Source organism: Anolis sagrei, chromosome 3 (genome assembly GCF_037176765.1).
Source record: "Anolis sagrei isolate rAnoSag1 chromosome 3, rAnoSag1.mat, whole genome shotgun sequence".
Taxonomy (NCBI): domain Eukaryota; kingdom Metazoa; phylum Chordata; class Lepidosauria; order Squamata; family Dactyloidae; genus Anolis; species Anolis sagrei.
In genome coordinates, this window is record NC_090023.1 from 214,043,467 (window position 1) to 214,069,089 (window position 25,623).

The 25,623-nt window shown below is 39.2% G+C and overlaps 2 protein-coding genes across 4 annotated transcripts in view; one reads left to right on the forward strand and one right to left on the reverse strand.

The window, feature by feature from the left end:
- The first annotated feature begins 661 nt into the window (after window positions 1-661).
- Window positions 662-17,565, forward strand: CALHM2 (calcium homeostasis modulator family member 2). Of its 2 annotated transcripts, XM_067465854.1 has the most exons (5): window positions 662-1,076; window positions 8,158-8,225; window positions 11,044-11,089; window positions 13,811-14,449; window positions 15,622-17,565. In XM_067465854.1, exons 4-5 carry the CDS (start codon window positions 13,907-13,909, stop codon window positions 16,036-16,038), a joined length of 960 nt encoding a protein of 319 aa, XP_067321955.1. In that variant the 5' UTR covers window positions 662-1,076; window positions 8,158-8,225; window positions 11,044-11,089; window positions 13,811-13,906; the 3' UTR covers window positions 16,039-17,565. The 2 variants fall into 2 exon arrangements, with proteins under 2 accessions (XP_067321955.1, XP_060624304.1); XM_060768321.2 differs by lacking the exon at window positions 8,158-8,225.
- A 4,496-nt stretch (window positions 17,566-22,061) lies between these two features.
- Window positions 22,062-25,623, reverse strand: part of PDCD11 (programmed cell death 11) — a 41,512-nt gene continuing 37,950 nt past the window's right edge. For both annotated transcript variants that reach the window (XM_067465853.1, XM_060768322.2), the window contains exons 34-36: window positions 25,208-25,361; window positions 23,975-24,140; window positions 22,062-22,322 (exon numbers count right to left, since the gene is read on the reverse strand). In XM_067465853.1, the coding sequence (XP_067321954.1) occupies window positions 22,151-22,322; window positions 23,975-24,140; window positions 25,208-25,361 (492 nt within the window). In that variant the 3' untranslated portion in view covers window positions 22,062-22,150. The remainder of the gene's footprint in view (window positions 22,323-23,974; window positions 24,141-25,207; window positions 25,362-25,623) is intronic.

Sequence of the window (25,623 nt, forward strand, 5' to 3'; positions counted from 1 at the left end):
CTGCTCACCAAGGTTTCAAGACCCCTTTAGCGGTCTTTAGGGATCTCTCCCGCTGGGAGACCCACCAAAAGAGCTCGATATCAGTTCCATAGGATGTTGCCATCACAGTTAAAAGTGCTCTAGCTGTGTAGTGTAAAAAGGTCCCTGGTTTACACTTTTAGTTTTTTCAAGCTGATTGTTGGTTAGCTTGGGAAATATGAGTTGGGATGTTTTGGGGGTTGTTGCTGAAAGAAGCTGGCATTAGAATTCCCATCTTCCAAAAGAAATTGGGAATCTGGAGGCTTTAACATTCTGGGTACAAAACGGGACCAAAGTCTCACTTTTCCCACTTCTGTATTAGCAATATTTAGCACTGTGGTTGGCTACTATTTTCCCTTACTTGAAATATAACAAAGCACCACATACTGTTATGAGGAAATAATGTACAGCAGCATTTATTCTCAATTTCCCTTACTTGAAAAACAACAAAGCGACACATGCTGTTATGAGGAAATAATGTATGGCAGCATCTATTCCTTTAGTAAAAGTCTGTAAAATGCAATGAAGGAATAACCCTCATAGTACCGTATTTTACAAGCGCAAACATCCCATTTTCTTAAGCCAACCCACTTTGGGAGGCTAGAGAAACTATTGTTGTCATGCCTAACCCAAGCAACTGAAACCAAATGCCTCCCTGCCTTCTGGTGCCAAGCTATCTTGACGTGGCTATGGAGCGTTTCATTTTTTCCATTAATTTCTTCTTCACTTTCCTCTTTATAGGCATGATGTCTCTGAAAGCAGCACGGCAAAACTCATAGTTTCTTTTCCTCTCTTTCTGCTTGCCAGTCCATACAATCCCCACCCTGACTGTACTTTTTCCCCTCCCCTTTCTCATGAAAAAAGCCTTTTGCATGCAAAAGAAAATAGCTGGAAACCAGTGCTTCTTTTTTCAAAAAATTCTTCTGACGGTGCAATTTCTACATTTGATTCCCTTCTGCATTCTCATGTGCAGAACAAGCAGATACTTTTGAAATAAATTCAGAAACTACACAGTCAGCTAAAAGGGCTCGGGAAATTGGATGAAGAACCCACGGAAAGTAAGTGCCTTTTATTTTCTCTCACTCATGTTTCATTTGGCTATGGGGAGAATCAAGATAAAACAAAAGCATATGCATTATTTGTGTTACAACAAGAATCCCTCCCAATTACCCCAAAATGGAGAGTTATTTTTAGCTCTACTTTAAGCAGGAAAGAACTTTGCTAGGCTGCCGGATGTCAAGGCTGAAAACGATCAGATTTGCTGCACATTTTCACCCAAAAGGCAGACAAGTTATCATTCTGACAATTCTATCCGTCAGCAACGAACCAAAAACTCGTGAGAGTGATCACATTGTTATAATCAGCAGATCTCTATTTTTATTTTGTTCATCAGCCTCTGTATAATTCCAGCTTTTGAACAAATAAAAGGCATCTTTGAAGATCTGTCACTAACTAACTGGGTGTTTGGCTGTTTCTACTATTTGGCCCTTGATATAAAAGGGTGGGGCAGGACGACATGTGAGTCGCCAGGCATATTTTTTTGAGCATTTGCATTCCAGCTGTGCCAGAAGACGAATAAAGTCCTTGACTGTTTACAAAGAACTATCCTGTGTGTTTGTGTATTTCTGAAGACTACTCAGCAGAAAGGGGTAAGAAGAGAATGATTTCACATTTCAGCTTCAAATTCTCATCCCCAAATCAACATTTCCCCTGTATATTCCTGATTCAATATAGTTCCTCTCAAATTTATTTTGGGGATCTCTTGTTGGTCTAAGAGTTGGTACTTGCTGCCAAAAAATTCAGTTCTCCAGAAGATATGACTCATGACTTCATCCCACAGGATAAGTAAAATGAAGTAAATTGTTGGTTTTGCCTTAAGCTTTGCCATGCTCCGTTTTGAAATTAAACGGATTTTCCTACCCCCATCATATCTAATCCTTTTCTTTTCTTTCTTTAAGATTTATCTATTTGGTTTGCCATAACACAGAGGAAATATGTCTCCTCCCACTGTCTCCTCATATCCAGACCTGAGTTAAGGCATCAGTCTTAAGAAATCACTTTTTCTGGGATCGTTTCCCTTCATATCCTTCAACTAAACCTGAGTTAAGGTATTTGCCTTAAGAAACCACTTTTTCTGGGATCATTTGCCCTCAACACACTTTCAATGAAGCTGAGTTAAGGCACTCTTTTAAAACATTTATTTATTTATTTATCATATTTATACCCCACCCTTATCACCCCACAGAGGACTTAAAACAGCTTACATATATAGTCAGTAATTTGATGCCATATGGACGCACATAGTAAAATAAACATATACATTAAAGCAATCATTAAAGACATATCAAACTTTAAAACCACTTATTTAAAATCACATAATTGAATATCATAATCCGGATCATTTCCGGTTGTCATTGCAAAATTCCATATTCTCTTATTGCACTGGTTGATTACTAACCAAATGCTTGGTCCAACATCCATGTCTTTAGCCTTTTCAGCAGGGAGGGGGGCTGATCTAATTTGACTGGGGAGGGAGTTCCAAAGCCGAAAGGCCACCAATGAGAAGGCCCTGTCTCTCATCCCCACTAACCACACCTGCGAAGGAGATGGGACCAGAAGCAGGGCTTCCCCAGAAGATCTTAACCTCCTAGCTGGCTCAAAGAGGGAGATACGTTCGGACAGGTAAACTGGGCCAGAATCATTTAGGGCTTTATAGGTTAAAGCCAGTACTTTGAATTGTACTCAGTAGCAGGCTGCCATCCTGTTGAAGGATGTCCTTTCTTTGTACACTACTCCGGTGAGCAACCTGGCTGCTGTCCATTGAACTACCTGAAGCTTCAAAACAGTCTTCAAAGGCAACCCCGCATAGAGCACATTGCAGTAGTCTATTCAAGATGTAACCAGAGCATGGACTACCATGGGAGCCACACCACCTGAAGGTGCATTAGCCATTGTTTTAAAAAATAATATAAATTACCTCCTTGATTCTAAAGATTCTGGTGGAAGAAAGGATTCTATACTGCCCATCTCGGCTCCTCCCTTCATGACTACGTCATCATTTTATGTACCAACAGGCAAGGAGAGATTCCCGTCACATGTTACGTAGGGCGTTTTTACATATCTCTGTGTGGAGAATCGAAAAAGAAGTCACTTGCCAATCGACTCAGGAATCATAGGAAAACCCCACACTTTAGAAATGGCAAGATACCTCTACCGCACATTTGAAGCTTGCATCATGTGAAGGGCACCATAGGTGGCAGTTTCTTAAGTGTGTAGAAATGCTTATTTAATTGTGTGTGATGAAGTCGTCAGTTGTATCTGTGAGAAAATGAAAAGGAATTTCACCATTTTTCCTTTGCATCTTTATTGCCTGCCACAAATAACTTTACTGTACTGCAAGAACAGAAACTGCAGGTGCAGAACTATTTAGCCCACTGCAACTTTTATTCTACAGATTAATAAATCAGTAAGAGTGTTGACTAGGGTTGGAGGTGGCCATTTGTAATCAGTGAAGGAATACAGTGGGCCCTGGTATCTGTTGGGATTTGGTTCCAAGATCCCACCACATGGATACAAAAATCTGTAGATGCTCAAGTCTCATTATATATAATAGCATATAAAATGGAAAAATCAAGTTTGGCCTTTTGAACTTTGAAAAATATTATCAAGCCATGGGTAGTTGAATCCATGGATTCAGAATCAGTTTATATGCAGGGCTAACTGTATCTGATTTTATGGGTGTGGTCTATATTTGTTCTTTTAGTTCAGGGATAGTTCTAGATTAGGGACAGCTATCATGCAAGCTTCTTCCGTCAGTACTTGATGAATGTTGGACAACTTGGGAAATCATTCTTGTTGTTTCTTAGATAACTTTTTAAAAACAAGATGTAAGGCCTCTCTTAATAGATGTCAATGCTAAACACAATTATATCCACAAACAGGCATTTTCAGGTTACTATGATATGTCCTTTTATTTGCATTGTTTTGATTAATCAATCACAATAAATGGTTGAAAGAATAGTACTTGTAACAGTATGTTAGATGCAGAGCCTGGAAAGTTACCTTTGCACTGTGTTGAATTTATTATTTATTTTATTTACGTTTTTACTGTATTTATTTATTTACTATATTTGTATACTGCTTTTCTCAGCCCGCAGGCAATCAAGGCGGTTTAAAGGGCAAAATTCAATGCCCAATACCATAAATATAATTAAAAACATTAACATATAATAAAAACCATAACAAAATCAATAAAAACATAAATCATTAGCATATCCTTTTTAAAAAAAAACATTGTCTGGTCCCATCGTCTATTTGTTCCATTTTCCTATGTCATTTACTTTGCATTTGCAAACACTTACTCAAAAAGCCATGTCTTGACTTTTCTCCAAAATGTTAAAAGGGAGAGGGCCAATCTGATAACCCTAGGGAGGGTGTTCCATAGCCAAGGGGTCACCACTGAGAAGGCCCTGTCTCTCATCCCTGCCAGACGTACTTGTGACAAAGGCGGGATCGACAGCAGGGCCTCCCCATTCCAGCCCTTCTCAACCCCTGAGGGGGGGACTCAGAGCGACTGGTTCATAAGGGGAGATGCATTTGGAAGGCCTTCCTTTAATTTATATTACAGGCCTTCCTTTAATATATTCCTCACCTTGTTTCCCAATTAAGATCAGGAACAAGATTATAAATTACAGAAGTTTTATTCCTACAATACTAACGAGTGACTTCTGGAATAGCTGGGTGTACCACAAAGAACAAATGAAATAACAGCAGTATTTCTCCGCAGTTGTATAACATCCAGATTATCTGCTTTGATTATATGGCAGTGTAAACTCAAATCATCCAATTCATCCATGATATTCTGGATTATATGGCAGTGTAGAAGGGCCTCTAGAATCCCCACCCTGCACAGCCAGCAGCCATGAACTCCAGGTTTCTGAAGGACGTAACCCTAAATGTTAAGTTTCCCAAGCTCTGCCTAGATTTCAGTTGCAACTGAACTTGACACATGGTAGGGATGCAGAGGTAACCAGAGCATTTCCAGTGACACAGACAATGTGACGGTACCACACCTTTCTTCCCCTGACAATTTGATTTAATGCTGTGAGTTGTTGTAAGACAAATTTGTAATTAAGTGACTTGGAATCAATGAATATAATCCTATGAAATGTTTGTAAATGTTGGCTCAACAGCAGTCATTGTTAATTTTAATTTTCTTGCCTCAAATTAGCAGGTTAGTTAAAAGAATACTTTTTTATCTTGTCAGGAGCAACTTGAAAAACTGCAAGTTGTGTCTGGTGTGAGAAAATCGGCCGTCTGCAAAGTCATTGTCCAAGGGACACCCAGATGTGTTACCATACTGTGGGAGACTTCTCTCATGTCTCTGCATGGGAAACTGACAGACAGGAGCTCACCCTGTTTCACGGATTTGAACCGCCGACCTTCAGGTCAGCAGTTCAGCCAGCACAAGGGTTTAACCCATTGCATCATTGTAGCTCCTTAAAAGAACACTAAAGGGTATTGTTGCAAGGGCCAAAGCTCTTTGGATTTTTTTTCAAAATGCAAAATGCTTATAGAGACCTCACACTTGAGCACTTTCCCGCTTCAATCTACTTTAAATGCTGTGACTGCCTCCTGCAGAATTTTGGGGCTTGTAGTTTAGGGAGACCCAGGGCTTCTCTGGATGAGCAGTTTAAAGACCCCTCCCTAAACTACAAGTCCCAGAATTATGCAGGAGGCAGTCACAGCATTTAAAGCGAATTGGAGTGGGAAAATGCTCAAGTGTGATGAGGTCCTTAAATACAAAATATACTAGAGATTAGAAAAAGCATATCCAAATCTAAAAGAATGGAACGGAGGTTAAAAATAGATTGAGGAGGCTATAAAAAGCAAGCAGGCATCTTTCAAAAATGAAAGTTGCTGCCCAGTAAGGAAGAAGAAAAAACCGAAACCCTGGTAATACGGCACAACAAAAAAAACAAGAAGTGAGAGTTACTAAAAACACAGGAAATGGAATAATTTTAAATGCTTTGGAGGAAATCAGCTAGAAAGAAATTGATCTTTCAGATAACAAAGAAGTTGAAATAGTTCTAAAGCAGTGATTCCCGACCTTCTTGATTCATGCAGCCCTTTTTTAGAATACATTTCTATAGCAGAGCCCTTTCAGCCTACCATGTGTCTTAGTGGTGTTTAGGAGTAGTGATACAGAGGGAGGAAGAAAGAATAAGTAATACTATGTAACACAATTTTTGTTCCTGGGTTATAAATGACATTTCCGTTTTGGTTCTATCATTAAAACATCGAAAAAGTTGATTAAACTGCAAAAACGTTTTTGTGGGAAAAGCATCCTGCAACATATTTTGCTATTTTTTTCAATGAATATCTCATAGAGTCTCAACCAATTCAAAATATTTTGTGGCAGCCACAAAAACGAAGTTTCTGGAGTATAACAACTACTTTCAAAGTAAGTACTGCACAATTAAACAGTAACACTTTCAAACCAGGAACATTTTTTTTAAAAAATTGTTACATAGTGTAATAAGGGAATGTAAAGTATAGAGATAGCTAAACAATTGTGTAATGTCCATGTAATGAAACTGTATTTTTAAAACTTTGAAATTTACCATAATATCTCAATATCTCATTTTTTAAAATGTTGTGAGTCACTTTGGGCCCCGTTCAGGGAGAAAAGCGGGATACTAGTAAATAAAGGTTTTATTACTATTATTATTATTATTATTATTATTACTAATACTACTACTACTCTCAATACACATGATATTGCATGATTTTAATTGGTTGTTTATATTTGATATTTAGTTAAAATGTTTAGCTAAAATATCAAATATATTTTATATTTGACATTTTAGCTATTGTTTTAAATTTAAATTGTTATTATAATTATCTTTGTTTGAGCATCTAATGGTTGCTGATTGTGAAGCCACCCTGAGTCCCCCTCTGGGGTTGAGAAGGATGAGATACAAATGTATGAAATAAATAAATAAAATAAATATTGTCAAAACCTGACCATATATATAAAAAAATCCACAGTTCAATAAATCAAACCGTTTGCATTAAGAAATCACAATGTTATTGCTATGAAAATTCACTGTGAAGTGACTCCAAATCAGAGCTCCATGCAATCATGCTGGACACATGACCTAGAAGGTGTCTACGGACAAAGCCAGCTCTTCGGCTAAGAAATGGAGATGAGCACCACCACCACCACCACCACCACCACCACCACCCCCCCCCCCCCCACCAGAGTCGGACACAACTACACATAATGTCAGGGGAAACCTTTACCTTTTTTAAGTTCCAGGAAGCTTTCAGGTGATTCCAGGAACTCTCGAAGGGACGAGAATGAGCGACAAACTTCTCAAGTGTACAATTCTAAGAAATCCTTCAAGTATTTAGTTTCAGGAAGAGCCATTAAAATGTGGCACGTGAGAGATTGTGGCTCATCCTTGTCATCTGTCTGTTTCACACTACAATCATTTTGGAGTCAGTGGCAGCAGAATGACCAAGTGTCCTTTACTAAAGGAAGTGCACGATTCAACTTGGCAAATTTCCATTCAGAATGTTAATTTCTAATTGTCTTATTTTGATTCTATTTTTTGTTTCTTATTCTTTAAATTTGTTCAATTTTTGTGTATTTTATTTTCCTGGTGCAGTTGAGGAGCCCCTGGGAAGTGCACACAGAGCCCGTAGCACAGATTGGGAACCACTGTCCTAAAGGATATCTTTTAAAGACAATATAGTACACATGGAGAAGAGAATATGTCCTCTTACAGTATTTTTACAGTGAAGAGAAGAAAATAGCTGAAGCCTGTAAGGTTCTGTAATAGAAACAGTCTAGTTAGCTTACTAAATAAGTAATTTGGGAATTAGGTGAAGCAGTGAGGTTTGAAGATGGCCAAGTTTGAAGATAACATTAAGTCAATTAACTAGATGGGGAAGAACTCCAGAAGGTCCAACCTGACTCAAAAATAAAGGAGCAAGAAAGTGACCGATGTAAATTCATTGTTCCATAGAGTTCAGTTCCTTAAACAATTTGAATTACAATTTTAATTTCCTTTAAAATAAAGTTATCTACTGGAGACTTACAGAAACTTTTTTAATATTTGTGCCTATTTACAGGTATGCAAGCTGAGAACAGATGAAGGTTTACAAGTTAAGGAATTTATATCAGTCCAATGGATGGAAAGGTAGACATTTTGTTTTAGAACTCAAAAATCCCTATTACTTACTTTTGCCAACACAAACGTGACAAGGTTTATATAGGCATAGGTAAACCTGATGCTGGAAGCCCTAAGATCATGGGAGTGGGGGCGGGGGCAAAATGGGACACTGCTCTCCAGATAATAATGCTACCCCCAAATAATAATAATAATAATAATAATAATAATAATAATAATAATAATACACTTTATTTATATTCCACCCTTCTCCCTAGGGGACTCAGCGAATTACAGCATTTACATACATAGGCAAACATTCAATGCCTTTACAATCACACAAGACACACAAACACAAACAAAGGCAGGGCTTCTCCTTTCATTTCCGGCTTCTGGAGGCGGTGCTCATCGCTGGCTCTGGAAGATGCTTTTCTCTATTTTCCAGCCAAGGAACCTGTGTTGTCACCTCCTGGTCATGTGGCCAGCAAGATTGCTTGGAGTGTCTCTTTATCTTTTCCTGCCAAAACAGTCCCTATTTATCTCCTCAAACTGCTAGATTGGCAGAAACTAGGGCTGGCAGACGGGAACACACCCCATCCCGTGGATTCGAGCTGATGACCTTTAGGTCAACAGTTCAACCAAGCTTCCATTCAGCAGTTCAGCAGCACAAGAGTTTAACTCATTGCTCCATCGCAGCCCCTTTTCATTCAGTCCTTAAATTTCCAGTATTGCAATGACTGAGATGCTGAAAAAAATGACACCTGGAATTCTTCTTTGCCATTTTCACACTCTCTTGGTATCTTTGCCAGGCCCTTTTTCTGGCTGCCTAAGTTCTATTTCTAAATACTCAGCTGACATTTAGGTTACTGCTGTCCTAGAAATGTGCAGACAATTTAATTCCAAGACCAAAACAACACTATATGGTAGAATAATAAATTTGGAATGGTGAAGTGGTGGTAGGGAGACTGAGGAGCATAACTTTTGCTGGTTGCCCTATTATTTCTACCCGTATACATGTATATGTATATGTTTGGGAGAAATCAGGGTTTAGCCTTAAACCATCTGGCCAGGAAATGTCATCTTTCCTTCTGTCCTGCTGTCTCAGAGAAGTGGAAAGGGAAGGCATTTATAGAGTTAAAATCAACTTTAGACTATAATTTTTCAAAACCCTCAACTCAATTTTTATTCTATTTGGATGAGGGTTGCCCATGGTGAGCACTATTAGCTGCCATTAGTTTTGATTGGAGAGAGGTCTTGGAACCATCCTTTAAAAAAGGCTATACATTTTCATGGTGGGATGCACCAAAGTTCAATTGTAAAGCACATGGTTTTACATGGTCCTAGTCCTTGGCATCATTTAAGAGAATCGGGTAAAGTGAAAGGCTACTGTACACTTATGAACATCGGATTCTAGAGCTTGTAGAATCATAGAATCACAGAGTTGAAAGAGACCACAAAGGTTATCAAGTTCAACCCCCTGTCATGCAGGAATATCCAATCAAAAAACTCCCAACAGAGGTCCAGCCAACCTCTACCCCAAACACCTAGAGAAGGAGACTCCACCACACTCCAAGGCAGCATATTCTACTGCTGAACAGTTCTTCCTAATGTTTAGGTGTAATATATTTTCCTGCAATTTGTAGTCAATGTCTCAAGCTCTGGAAAATGCTATAAGCTTGGCTCAATCTTCCTAGCAGCAAAAATACAGCAACAAAATAAAATCTATTTTCCTTCATACTTAAAATCCATTGGCTAAGGTGAAGGTCTCCCTAATGAGTGAATAGTTAGATCTGGTAAAGTCAGCTTTCTATGTTTAGTGAAAGAGATGTCTGTATCTGTTATATCTTGCTTATAATTTGGCCATATGATGTGGCTAACCACGGACAGTGAAGAAGAATACAGAAATTGTACTAAATAATGGATCTTTAGTCTTTCTCAGAAAAATGTTTCTTATGACCTTGTATATTAGTTTTCTTGTAAACATTATTTACATTAAAAGCCAGGATAGGATTGGTCTCTATTTCTCTTGACATCAAGTCTCGTCGTGTCCGACTCTGGGAGCTCATGCTCATCTCCGTTACTAAGCCGAAGAGCCGGCATTGTCTGTAGACACCTCCAAGGTCATGTGGCTGGCATGACTGCACATGCAAGCCACCTTCCCACAGAAGCGGTACCTACTGTTACGTTCCATCCACATTAGGAGGGCTGCACATTCCCGACTCTTACCTAAAAATCTGATATATTAATGTTGGACTTAACACACTTGAGAACTGCCCAACTAGTATATCTTTCCTGAAATATTACTCATCCTGTTAATGCAATTTCTTTTACTCCACATGCTAGAATCTGATAAATGCAGATCTCACACTTGCAAATCACGGGGTATGGTAGCAAATTCCCTTTGGGAGGGCATTTTTGTATCAAAAGTAATCATATTGTCACACGATGTCATTTGGTGACATTATGCACACTCAAATGTGATAGAGTGGCCACATGTGTTAGGATATGTAGTTGTGTCATGCAAAATGTTGGATCCAAGTTGTTCTTGTTACTCCCATTGACTCAAATTATTCAGACGATAATTACTTGCTCCATATTATTCCACACTATTTATTTAGCCCAACCCATGAAGACTAATTTGGTAAATTCATTTTAATATTTCCATGTTGATCATAATAATAGTTTGGTCAGAGAGTCAGAGTCATAGCTAGCGAATGGAAGCACAACAAAAATGGGGATCCATCTGTCTCAAACTCACAGAACAACGCTGGCAGATAAAGAGAGAGATAGTACCCAAGATCAACAGCATTGCATTCCAAGCTCTCAAAACACTGTTTCTTCATTGCAGATTTCAACTACCATTGAAACTCATAACAACCAGCTGAATAGTAAAGGTAAGACAAACTGAAATGTTCTCTGTCCAATATCAGGGGGACTGGGTAATGAAAGATCAGTGAGAGATCTAAGAAAATCTCTCACTGAGAGATCTAAGAAAATTGTCCACACAGTTAATTCTATATTTCTGTTATGATTTAATGGAGCTTCTTTGTAAGCAGACAGAGAAGAAAGGGAATTTGCTTTATTTACTATTGCATACTGTCTATAATTGATAGAACAAGTCAATTTTAGTACATGCAAGTCTGAAAAATAATGCTTGAAGTACTTTTGAAATATCAGAATCCAAGCATATAACCATTTAGCACTAGATAGCACATTATGGCATGAATCTGTGTGTTTTTATTGTTATGTATTTCTCTACTAAATAAAAAGGGGATGGGATACATTAAGTCATTTATGTGAAAATATATCCTAGAGCAGTGGTGCCCAACCTTTTTTTCACCAGGGACGACTTGACCAGGGACTACTCTCCAACATTAGTACCAAAAGGGTTACGAATTGGTTTTTGGTCAACTTTAGATTCGGTTTGGTTATTTGGGGGTGCTGATTCAGAAAATTGTATTGGATAGACCACATCAACTCTTGTTTCTGATACAGAACATATGTCATCCAGTAGTTGCCATCAGCTTGCCAACAGAAAACCATATTTAATAAGCCTCGGCACTATAAGAGGATTTAGCAAGACCAATCTCTCTCGTTGCAATGGTGTAGTAACGGTGAGGCCGTGGACCATATTTTAGTTCTTGCAGACCAATGGTGGTTCGTAGAGCACAGATTGGGAGCCACTGTCCTAGAGCCACACTTTCATGACTGTTTTGTATTTATGATCCCTTTGTATTTCTTAGTTTAGTTGATACATCGGGACCATGAAAGTCCCCCAGTCCTCACTTGCTGAGATCTGTTTCCATGCAGATCAAGAAGTGACTGATTCTCTCCTTGTGTGAGTGATCTCCAGCAGGAGGGAGGATTGTGACAGGTACCCTACTTCTACCAATCACACCAGAGATCCCTCATTGAAAGGTTGGGATGGTCATTCACCATTTCCAAATAAACAAGAGAACAGATTGTTTTGATCGCAGTAGCTGCTGCTTGGTAAATGGAGATGAGAGACCAGGCTGGGAGTCACTGCTTAACTATCATCTATGGTGGTTACATATTTATAACTGCCGAAGTGAATTCTGGCTGTATTTAGGATATTCCATTTCAGTACATTGGATCAGTAGTGCTGTGATCTGACACCATAATATGATAGATTGGAATGTATCAAACAGGTATATAAAACAGCTATTTTCTTACTGATGGGATCCAAGTTGGGGGAGACTGATTAACAAGAGGCTCTTGGGGTTTTGATGGATGGCTCAATAAAACTTTTAACCAAATTTGCAGCAGCCCATGTTTTTTTTATATTTAGAAGAAGAATCAAATAGTAACATCGAAAATGCAATACTACCCTTGTAGAATTTTATGCTATGATTACATCTGGAATACCGTGTACAATTCAGGTCACTACATCTAAAAATGATGTTGACAAACTAGAAAAGACAGAAAAGGACAACCAAAACAATCAGTGTAAAAACTGACCCATGAGAACAGGCTGTTACATTTGGGGCGGGGGGATTGTTAAAATAAGAGGGAGTGAGGTTGTAATACTTTGGTAATATCATAAGAGATGACTCACTGGAAAAGACAATAATGCTTGGTAAAGTAGAGGGCAGTTATAAAAAAAAACATATTCAGATGGATAGATTCAATGCAGTTGCTCTACCTAAGAAGGGCTGTTGAAGATAGGATGACTTGGAGGTCTCCCATTCATAGGGTCAACATAAATTGAAGTTAGCTTGAAGGTAGTTAACAATGACAAGTAAAACAAGTACGTAGGGCAGATGTGTATAAAATTGTGCATTGTGGAAAGAAAGCGTTAGGGGAGTATTTATTTTCTTTTTGTTGTTCAACTTGTGATCATTCACATAAGCTGAATGGTGTGAGAATCAGGAGCAACAGCAGGAAGCACTTCATACAGCACACAGGTTAATGGTGGAACTTGTTACCATAGCAAATGATAATGACTTTGAAAAGGAACTGGATCTTACTGGCTGCCAAAATGCTTCCAGCCCGAATTCAAGGCTGGAAGCATTGAGGACATTTAAACAGATTGGGACCTCAATACTTGAGGAAATACCTCCTCCCATATGTGAGATCTGTTGTGGGGGCCCAACATAACATGCTGTGTTGAAACACAGGAGAGAGGTTCTCAGCTATGGAACCTCAATTGTGCAATGCCTTCCTCCTGGAGGCCTGATAGATATCAACACTGATTTCATTAGGTGCCAAATGAAAACTTGGCTATTCACAGAGGCCTTTGGGCCTCAATGAATGATCTCTCTCTTAACATGCATGTACTGAAAGTAAAGTGCATTTATATCAGTCACCAGGTGTAAACACATACAGGAAAGGGATTAAATTGCACTCATTTTCTCCTTGTGAATCTCTCATAGATAACCAATTATGTGAACTGAACGCTAGACTAGACTGATTCAGCATGATATATTTTCTATTGTGCAGACTGAAGATGCCAAAGCTAAAACATTGAAAATGTAAAATGTTGTGTTTTGTAGACGTATTAAGATGTTTGCTAACATTTTATATCTGCAATGTCTACTAATACGTCTCTTAGGCAATCATATTATTATTTCTTAATGGTGGTTCTGTTGTTGCAGCTCATGGACAAGCAAGAACACCAAAACTCCTTGGGTCTTTAGATATCTCCTCTACATCATAACACCTAAAGTGCCAACTGGATACAGAAAAGTAAAATGGCCGCTCTTATTGCTGAAAATTTCCGCTTCCTCTCACTCTTCTTCAAGAGCAAGGATGTGATGATTTTCAATGGCCTGGTTGCCCTGGGCACTGTTGGGAGCCAGGAACTTTTCTCTGTGGTTGCTTTCCATTGCCCGTGCTCTCCAGCTAGAAACTATATCTATGGCCTGGCTGCCATTGGTGTACCGGCTTTGGCTCTGTTTGTCCTTGGTGTCATCTGGAACCATCACACTTGGAACCTGGTGGCTGAGTGCCACAAGCGAGGAACTAAGAACTTCTCAGCAGCTGCGAACTTCTTGATCTTTGGCTCCGTCATGGGACGGGCAGCAGTTGCTCCTATTACATGGTCAGTGATCTCACTACTTCGCGGAGAAGCCTATGTCTGTGCCTTGAGTGAATTCATAGATCCCACCTCCCTGAATAACTTTCCATCTGGCTACGGAGCAGACACCATGGCCAAGTTCCCTTGTGAAGACTTTCCAAAGAATGTGACAGGATTTAAAGATGAAGTTATACGACGATTAAAATATGAGTCTCAGGTATTATATTTTACATAGTTGTTCATGTGAAGATGGACATTATAGATCATGGGTGGGAACTGCAGGGAGAGCCAGGGTCAATGTTTTGCCCACAAACCCTACCTGCAGGCCGTACCTGTGGTTCCTAACACATCAAAGGAGACTTCTAGTCTGTATTTTTGACTGACTTTGGCCTAAGAAGAAGGTTTTGGGGTGGTATCTAGAACAGGCAAAGACAAACCATTACATTTATGTGCAGGTTGGGGACACTTGGGTGTGACATCAGGTGACACCAGGTTTTTTTTAAAAATTGAGCAGTTTGCGGGTGAAATTGGGGCTCAGAAGACACACTTTGACTTGTAAGTTGCACATTGCCCCCTCTTATTGTAAACTAATACATCTAAAGAACAGATTTTAGAAAAAATCTGGTCTATAGTTATTGCAAGAAGACATTCAAACCTTGGATATTGCAGTCTAAGTTTCACATTGCACTAAATAATACAGTTACTGGCTTTCTTAAGAATGATTCGTTTAATTGTTTGTGTATGCTCTTTTGTAATTAATCCCTAGCTACTAATTCAGCTCTTTCTGAAGTTATTCCAGCCCAACTAGAAAATAGCAGCACAAGGCCCAGAGCATGGCAAGTTTATACATGAGACAACTCCAGTGAATTTAATTAATCTTCATTGTTGTGAGATGTGCAGAGCACTACAGGCTTAAAGATCAGTCAATCTCCAAGACTACCTTTCTTAATAACGAGTTTTAGTTTCTCCCCTGGAAGCTTTGCTATAAAATAGACTTTTCCAGTTTCTCTAATAGCATGCAATTGCTTATTGGACATCATCCCACTTGCCTCTACAACTATAGCCGTCTAAAGGATTAACACTTTAGTGCAGGTGACTAGCGACGTGATGAAGGAGACATTGTAGCAAAGGACCACATAACATATCATATTGTCCTCTTGAATGTCCCCTCAAATTATGTAGACATTTATGGGTGGATGGGAAGAACTATACATTTTAAGGTGGTTTTTGAAAAATATATAACTTATTTATAATAATTAATATCAATGAGTTGATACTGGACTCCGGTCTAACATATCAGGAGGGCACTTAGTTGAGAAAGGCTCCATTAAACACAGAAACCAAACCAACCCCTGTTTTGTTTTGTTTTGTTTTTGTCCCTCTGTTCAGCTATTTGGGTGGATGCTCATTGGTGTTGTTGCAGTTCTTGTGTTCATCACCAAGTGCCTGAAACACTGCTGTTCACCCCTCAGTTACCGCCAAGAAGCCTACTGGGATCAATACCGCTGCAATGAGACCAGACTTTTTCAACGCACTGCTGAGGTACATGCCAAGATCATGGCTGCCACCAACGTCAAGAACTTCTTTGGCTTTGTGTACTTAGACAAGGAAGAGGCAGAAGAGATGGAAAAATTTGTGGTGACAAGTGTCCAGCCCAGGCAACAATGGGATGCCATCACTGGAGTCTATATCTATCGGGAGAATAATGGCTTCCCCCTCTATAGCCGTCTCCATAAATGGGCCAAAAGGTTGACAGGAAATAGTTTAGGTCCTGACAGCCAGGAAACTGCCTTTCTAGCTACCTAAGATAACAACGGTTGCAGAGTTATACCAGTAGCAAGGTCCATAGGAACTATTTCTGAACAGACATGCACAAAATGGCCCCATACACAATTCATAATATCTCCATGCTATCTCATTTTTGTGTATTGCCAAAACTCTTGCTACACCAATGGTGACAATTAACACCCAAAAAAATATGGGTGAACTTGATGTCAGATGAGGAACAGGAAAGATCAACTTTGGAAGAATACCTTCAAAATATTATTACAAATTGTTGTGAGAATAATAATGCACCTCAAGAAGGTAAAAGATGAGAACAAGTCTTCCTTCTCTGATGCAGAGAACACTCCCAAAGGTGTATTTCCATACACAAAAGGAAGAGAAGATGCTGGATGTTCAGTCATGCAAATGGAGATGCCACAACATTTCCTTTGTTTTCACAGAAAACAATGCCAGTGGGAAGTCTCATCTTTATTATAGTTACTACTACCTCATGTTACACTTCCTTAACCCACTTCCTCTAAAAGAGCTCAATACTTCATTTAAACACGAGAAGAGAAAATTGAAATATCAATGAGAAGTAAATTTAGATGAACCAGAGGAACTTTTTTTTTCTGTCCTTGGACTCAGGTAATACCTGGAACATTTATTTTTTGGAATAAAGTGCCTAGAATCCTTCAGTCATTTGGTTGGGGATTTTGTAGTTGGATCAAAAAATAATTTTCTCAAGTTCTGGGTTCAACTTATGAGACTGGCTCCATTCTGCTCCTTCAAGAAACTGTTGTTCCTCTTACTGGAGTATTAAAAAAAGACGCTCAAATGGACTGGATTATCTTCTCTATTGGACAGCTTGAAAAGAGAAACCTGTAAGATTTCACTGGGGACATAAATGTCCCTTGTGTTCTGCACTTTGGATGGATGAAGTAGTATTGCCCCTGTCAATGGGTCTAACAGTGTACAGTAGTCTTTATAAAAGCTTTACAATAGGTTGTTGTAGGTTTTTCGGGCTGTATGGTCATGTTCTAGAAGACCTCTCAACAAAGGACTCCCCCAGGCAGTAACAGGCCACACCTAAAAACCGCAAGTCCATCAAATGTTAATCAAGGTGGCCAATTGAAACATTCACATCTACCTCCAACAGACAAGAGTTCTTTCTCCCACCCTGAACTTTCCACAGATATATAAACCCATTTTTCCTAGTTTCCAACAGACCTCACAACCTCTGAGGATGCCTGCAATAGATGCAGGCAAAACATCAGGAGAGAATGCTTCTCGAATATGACCATACAGCCCAAAAAACCTACAACTCAGTGATTCCGGCCATGAAAGCCTTCAACAATACAGCTTTACAATAGTTTTGAAGGCTAGCAAGGGTTGCCAAGTGAAATAAGGGATAATGGCTCCTGTACCTTCAGTGGTTGTATAGAAAAGGGGTTTTCTAACAATGAGGCTTGTTTTGCAAACTTCTACTGAAATTCCCTCTTCTGCTAACCTATTAAAAACAAAAACAAAATCCCTGATTTCATTTGGCCAGCATTTCATAACAATTATAAAAAAAAGTCCAAATGTCTACTAGTAGTTGAAATGAAGCAGTTCTTGGAGACTGTTGTCTAAATAGGATGACATTTCCATAAATAAATATTTTTCTGCATAACTCCATTGTCTAGCTTTGAAACCAAATGCTAAATTGTAGTCCCAACTGCAGCAAACACAGCAAGTCAACTGGATTTACAACTGCTGTTAACCATAGAGCAATTTGTTCAGAGAGTCTTCTCCAATTGAAACAATCAATTTGATTTTGCTGTAAATCTCTGACAGGGTCACCAAGTGAAATAAGGAACATTTCTACCCTTCTAATGATTGGGTAAGAGAGGGTATTTTGGTAGGCGTTTGACAAACAATCAACTTCAGAAATCCTTTCTTCTACACAGCCATTAAAGGGACAAGAGTGTTATCACTTATTTCTGCTGGCAGCCCACCACGATTCACTTCTTTGAAACTAGAGATGTAGTGTGTGGTTATGGCACTGAATCATATCACTACATCTCCAATGCACTATTGGATGTGATGCACTTGCTTCATACAAGTTGTTACATTTAGGAGTAGATTTTATCATTGGTTTTATTATTTTTGCATTCATTCTGTTCCGGCAAATTAATGCACCAGAAGTTGTCATGTGCTTTGGGAAGGTAATTACAGTAGAGTCTCGCTTATCCAACCTTCGCTCATCCAACGTTCTGTATTATCCAACGCAGTCTGCCTCCCACCCGGATCCACAGCTGTTTCAATACATTGTGATGTTTTGGTGTCAAATTCGTAAATACAGTAATTACTACATAACATTACTGTGTACTGAACTGCTTTTTCTGTCGATTTGTTGTAAAACACAATGTTTTGGTGCTTAATTTGTAAAATCATAAAGTAATTTGACGTTTAATAGGGCTTTTCCTTAATCCCTCCTTAATATCCAGCATTTTTCCTTATCTAACGTTCTGCCAGCCCATTTATGTTGGATAAACGAGACTCTGCTGTAAATTACTATTTGATTTTGCATCCCATACACAAGGCAATATGCATATTTAGGTACAAGAACCAGTGTAAAAAGTCCAGCCTTTGCTGCAAAAGCGCAACAGTAGAGAATGCACAATTACAAATAATTTCCTTCAAAAACATTTAACATTAGCTCAAACTGTCTCAATTCTGTCATGCCAATTGGAGCAACTTGAAAGCAAGCAGATCAGTGGCTCTCTTCTAACCAGCTGAAAAAGCAAACATAGTATGTGGAGCTAATCTTATCAAGAATGGTAATTGAAACTTGAAAGTTTCTGTGCAGTGTTCAGAGGTGGGCTTTTTCACACTTAACCAGAATTGTGTAGATGTTTCAGTCCAACCTGAGATTGTTATTGTGATAGTCAAACACATAATTTGCATATACAGAAGACTAAATCTTTCAGTGCTGGGAGTGGGTGAGAAACAGATAAAAATGCCTGCTTATGCAAGTTTGACTGAAAAGCCACCCTAAAATTTATGCAAGAATACGTTCCCTTTCCATGAGAGACTGTCACAATTTCTGTCTTAAAGTTTTATATGGCCCCTTCCACACAGATGAAGAAAATCCCACATTTTCTGCTTTGAACTGGAATAGATAGCAGTGTGGACTCAGATAACGCAGTTCAAAGCAGATATTGAGGCATTGTCTGCCTTGATGTTCTGGGTTAAATGGTGTGTGTAAGGGCCCCCAGTCTCTCCCACCCTTTCATTTAGTTCAGCGTTTCTTAAACTGGGGGTCGGGACCCCTGGGGGGGATTGCAAGGGGTGTCAGAGGGGTCACCAAAGACCATCTGAAAACACAGTATTTTCTGTTGGTCATGGGGGTTCTGTGTGGGAAGTTTGGCCCAAGTTCTATTGTTGGTGGGGTTCAGAAAGCTCTTTGATTGTAGGTAAACTATAAATTCCAGAAACTACAACTCCCAAATGTCAATGTCTATTTTCCCAAACTCCATCAGTGTTCACATTTGGGCATATTGAATATTTGTGCCAAGTTTGGTCCAGATCCATCTTTGTTCGAGTACGCAGTGCTCTCTAGATTTAAATGAACTACAACTCCCAAAACTCAAGCTCAATGCCCACCAAATCCTTCCAGTACTTTCTTTTGGCCATGGGAGTTCTGTGTGCCAAGTCTGGTTCAATTTTATCGTTGGTGGAGTTCAGAATGCTCTTTGATTGTAGGTGAACTATAAATCCCAGCAACTACAACTCCCAAATGACAAAATCAATCCCCCCACCACAACCCTACCAGTACTCAAATTTGGGCATATTGGGTATTTGTGCCAAATTCAGTCCAGTGAATGAAAATATCAGATATTTAAATTATAATTCATAACAGTAGCAAAATTACAGTTATGAAGTAGCAACGAAAATAATGTTATGGTTGGGGTCACCACAAATGAGGAACTGTATTAAAGGGTCACAGCATTAGGAAGGTTGAGAACCACTGATTTAGTTCTTGAAAGCTGTTGCGATTTTCCTTCATCTATAAAGTTCTCTATGGATGTTTGCCACTTTGCCATATATTGGCAATAACACATCTAAAGTAAAATAACAAATGCTGTGCTTTGTTATATATCAGAGTTTAGAAAACTATGGCAGTCACAACTGGCTATATTTATTTCAGTCACTCTCCAGTTTTAATAGTTTTATAAGAAACAGGAATGTCATTTGAAATAGAACATTTAAGGTACTACATTCCATAGCATTATGGTAGATGAGGTTCTTACATTTCTTTCACATACATACATACATACATACATACATACCAAGTCAACACATTTTGTTGTTTTTGTCTCTGATATAAGGCCCTAAAGCCACTAGATCCCATCTGATCTTGGAAGCCATGCCAAGGCAACTCTGGTTAGTACTTGGATTGCCAACAAAAACCAGGTGCTGTAGGCTATATTTCAGAGGAAGGAACTGGTAAAACCACCTTGTGAGCATTCCTTACCTAAGAAAACTCAGTGATATTCATCGGGTTGCCATATGTCAACAGGTGACTTGAAGATACATGCATACACTTGCACACAGACAGCCTGTTTCCCCTTTAGCAATGTTGTATGCCTGTGATTTCTGCTTTTATAGGACATATTAATATTAATATGCAAAATTGGGAGAAAGTCCCTTACAAAATTGTAGGATTCCAGTTCTCATCAGTCCCAATCAACATAAATAAAAGCATTTAGAATTTGGAAGGCCACAGAGTTTGAACTCCTGATGTAAATAATTAGAAAGAACATATCCTGCTTGTTGTTTATATCATTTAGTATCTTTTGGGCATAGCTTCAGTTGATGTTGAGCATAACTTCAGTTGGAGCCCCTGCTGGCACAGCAGGTTGAACCTCTTGAGCTGCTGAGCTAGCTGACTGAAAGGTTGGTGGTTCGAATTTAGGGAGCCGCGTGAGCTCCCACTGTTAGCCCGCTTCTGCCAACCTAGCAGTTCAAAAACATGCAAATGGGAGTAGATCAATAGACACTGCTTCAGCGGGAAGGTAACGGCGCTCCATGAAGTCATGCTGGACACATGACCTTGGAGGCGTCTACAGACAACGCCGGTTCTTCGGCTTAGAAATGGAGATGGAGCACCACCACCCAGAGTCGGACATAACTAGACTTGATGTCAAGGGGAAACCTTTAGCTTTACCTTTCAGGTGATAGGGAATGGAAACAGAAGCAGCTTTGCAAAAAAAAAAAAAAAAAGGAGCAATGTTTTTGTAAAGATATTTAAACATTTGGAACATCCTTTTCCAATCCAGTTCTTCTCAACTTCCAAAAAACCATGAGCATGAAAGCAACCAAAATCTTTATCTAAAGAGAACTAGGCTAATGAAGGCTGGTTTGCTGCCTAGCTTCTATCATCAAAATAAAAAAAAATACAAGTAGACCGAAACTATTTTAAGCTACGACTGTTTTAAACTGTGTCTATAAAAGAAGTATGGAATTGAAAAATTGTTCCCACCTGTTATACAAACTGGATAATAGTTTCTAAATGTAAACACAGTGTTCGAGTCATAAAGATGTATTTATGGAAAAGCCAGAAAAATATAAGTTGTAGGCCTGTATGTATAAAACATGAGCTATCAATGAGTAAGCCTAACTCATACATATTGGCCTACTTGAAAAGTGTATCTAATTCAGATTTATGTTGGAATGTGTATGCATGAGGGAATGAATGAAGTAAGCAGAACAAGGCACATCATTAATGTATTATTCCAGAACATACAGCCTAAAATGGAAGAAACCAGATATATTCCATGATATTTTGATTAGAAAAAAGCTCACATAGTTTCAATGTATTTAATAAGAATCATCCCCACATGAAAGCACAAATGGGCTTTCTCCCACTTTCTAATTTTTATTTTTTTTTAAAAAAAGCAGCACTTAAATAAATCTCAATTCTCTGATGTAAAAGGTTGAGGAAGGTACACAAGATATACAGTTCTTGAAAGGCCATGGTTTGGTCACAGATAACTTTTTCCATTCCTGGGACCATCATGTAGTTCTATAAGGAAAACTTTCATTTGTACAATTGGGATCGGTCCTTCATCTCAATATACAAGGAAAGCAATTAAGTTTGCTCTAGACGTCAGTGCTCAGCAAGACCGCCCTTAGATTCCACATATTCCAACGCCGCTGCCTTCACAACCTGGACAGTTTCTGCTGTGCCATATTTCTTCTCATACTCCAAATAACGCTTAAAGAAGAACTTCATCTTCTTTGCTGCGAGGCTCAGGTGTATCACTCGCTCAAAAATGTCCCTGTGAAAAAGGCAGAATGCTGTTCAGAAGGGCTCTCTCCAAGAATCTCAAAATCCTCTAACACAAATCTATGGTCAAGTTTGCACTTGGGGGGGGGGGGGGCTACAGATTTCCAGGAACAACAAATTAATAAAATCTGTAAATTATCACATTCAAAAAGGGAGAACCCACAAATGCAGAGGGCTCACTGAATTTCTTTGAAGCCTCACCCTCCCCTCCCACTCAGATCAGCCTGCTCTTAATTAAGCAAAAATATAGTATTTCTTATATTGAAATAGGCTATTGATAACAACAAATAAACCTTCTTAGAATGCAATAGGTCACCAATATTTTCCGCATCACAATACAAGGGAATTACGGCTTCAGTGGCTACTAGACTTGGGCCCGAATCCCTGTTAACAAAAAGATTTGTAGTTTTCGGAGGGCCATTTTTGTTTAATTTTTGAAAACCAAGGGAAAGAGATGAAAAGACCAGTGAAATTGATTTTTGAGAGACAATACTTTCAGAAAGAGTTAAGTTCACAAAATACCTAAGGCAGGGGGATCTGTGGTGGTTTTTTCCCCTCTCCCTGGCAGAAGAAACCTCTTCCATTTTTTCTTGAAAAGTTACCTCCTCCTCCAGAGAGGGCTCTGGGAACTTGCTTTCCCAGTGGCACTTGGATAGGGTGGCCATAGGGAGCACGATGGAAGTTGAAGTTTTTCTCTCTGTGTGTCTCTCAGACAATTTTTTTTGTCGTGTCAGGAGCGACTTGAGAAACTGCAAGTCACTTCCAGTGTGAGCGAATTGGCTGTCTGCAAGGACATTGCCCAGGGGACGTCTGGATGTTTTGATGCTTTACCATCCTTGTGGGATGATATGTGTCCTCGCATGAGGAGCTAGAGCTGACAGAGGGAGTTTATCCGTGTTCACTCCGGATTAGAACCTGCGACCTGTCAGTCTTCAGTCCTGCCGACACAGGGGTTTAACCCACTGTGCCACTGGGGGCTCCATTAAAAGCCTGGCAATGTCCATGCTCTGATTGACTGAGAATGGATACAACCAGTGACTACAATTCCCAAATGTATGGTTAAAACTTAAAATAATTCGAAAAATAAGTTGATTGGCGAATTCTTTTGAAACTTGCCAGCCTGCAGTTGTAAATGTGGTCTACAACTGAGATAGGTTTCGTACAGATAGACCTTAAAATGGCTGAGGACTGAGTCTTTAAAAGTTTCCCATTGAAGCCAATGGGCCAAATCTCTGCCCAATGAAATGGAAAACACTCCTTCCCTTTCAGATAACTTTCTAGTAAATGAAATGAGGGGGGTTAGAAAGAAACACATCCGAAAACAGAATGCCTTTTGGTCCGAATGCACATGCTTAGTAGTTACACAATATGGAGCTCCCAACCCCCCCCCCCCCCCCCCCCCAAATCTAGGCTCTCTATCTTCAAGCAAGACTCAAAAGAAAATATGAGATAGGCTTCCCATTGCAAATGACAGGCCAGATAAAGGTTCTATGACATCCTTTCATGCTGTTGATATCTATTTACATAAACTTTATCTCCCAAACTGTCTTAAATGCCAGACTGATATACATTTCCTGTGTTGTAATTGCACCTTTTCTTTAAACGTTCGAAAGTCTAGGACTTCCTTTTGATGCTATTACTCACCGCACTTCCTTCTGACTGCCATGTTTTATCATCATGTCTATGTACACTGACCAGATGTCCGTGCGTTTCGGGTATGTGCTCAGGGTGTTCTCAAAAATGGCCTTCCCGTGTTCAGAATCACCAAATTGGAACTCCAGCTGTGCCAGCTTTGAAATCACATCCACATCTGCAGCAGAACAAGAATGTGTTTTAAAATGCATTCCATTAGTCATGACTGCCTTTACTTACAAGTTTGAGGTTACTCTGGCAACATGCAATTAGAAAGCAATCAGGGTTCCCTGCTAGGAAATTCTTACAATAAACTAACCAATTGTTGCTTGTTTTTTAAAGTCTTCCATAATGTGGTTGTTTTTTAAAAACTACAACAACAACAACAACAACCACCTTTGTATCAAGTAGATTCTAGTTGTACTCTGGTCCCATACCAGGTCAGCGTGGGGTACAAATCAAACAAAAATGTGTATTGTTTAATGTACAAATTGGAAGACTTTTTTCATTCTAACATTTGGATTAATTTCAGTATATTAACAAGATAGGAAACCTTGCTCTGTTTGAAATATTTGTAAACACTTTGATCTAAAAATGGTTACACACACATACATTGCAGATATTGTTGATAATCTGTCAGAAACTGTGCTTAAGTCCCATTCAAGACAAACCCCAATTCTTTTAAAACTCAAATCAAGAAAGAGAGAGGTAACAAGGAAAGCTTTTAAATATAAGGTAAAGGTTTCCCCTTGATATTAAGTCTAGCCATGTCTGACTCTGGGAGCTGGTGCTCATCTCGATTTCTAAGCCAAAGATTTCTAAGCCATTGTCCATAGACACCTCCAAGGTCATGTGGCGGCATAACTGCATGGAGTGCCATTACCACTTCCAGCCAGAGTGGTACCTATTGATCTTTTGCATGTTTTCGAACTGCTAGGTTGACAGAAGCTGGGGCTAACAGGGGGAGCTCATCTCCCTCCCCAGATTTAAACCACCAACCTTTCGGTCAGCAAGTTCAGTAGCTCAGCGGTTTAACCCATTGCACCACCAGGAGGCCTCCTTTTAAGTATGTTGCTATAGTACTGTCTTAAAATGCTCAGAATATTGCCTATTTTGCTTTTCTTAGATTTTATTGCCAACAGCCAAGTAACCAATAAGGAATTTCAATGCTAGGTCCATGCGGTTAAGAGCATCAGCTGCCCAGCAACTGCTGTCCAAAAGAGAAGAAAATCGAGTGGTCCTTACGTTCTTTTTCTGGCAGACATTTCAGTGCATGAGGGAGGAGTCTGTGAGCTGCTTCCAGCAGGCCTCTTTTCAGAAGGAAAGTGGAGTATTTCACCCACACAGATTTCTCCTGTCGAAAGCGCTTCAGCATTGTATTATACAAATCATCAGCTTCCTGAAAGATGAGAAAAGATCAATCTAAAAATGGAGATATGCTTTTGATTTGTTTTTATTAAGAAAATAAGCCACCATTATTATCTGACTTCCTTTTCAATGAACGCGGAGAGCTTGAATGTAAGACTCCACTAAGTACATAAATGTTGGACACCCAGCCTCCTAGGTTTCAAGAAAGTGTGAAAATCACTAGTGTACCATATATACTTGAATACAAGCTGACCCAAATTGGGAAAATGTATTGACTTGAGTATAAGTCCAGG

What these genes read in the sequence shown, in the direction of transcription:
- CALHM2 (XM_067465854.1), top strand. Translation starts at nt 13,907, where the DNA reads ATGGCCGCTCTTATTGCTGAAAATTTCCGCTTCCTCTCACTCTTCTTC. An exon ending in GATTAAAATATGAGTCTCAG is followed by an intron (nt 14,450 to 15,621) that starts GTATTATATTTT and finishes CCCTCTGTTCAG; the next exon opens with CTATTTGGGTGGATGCTCAT.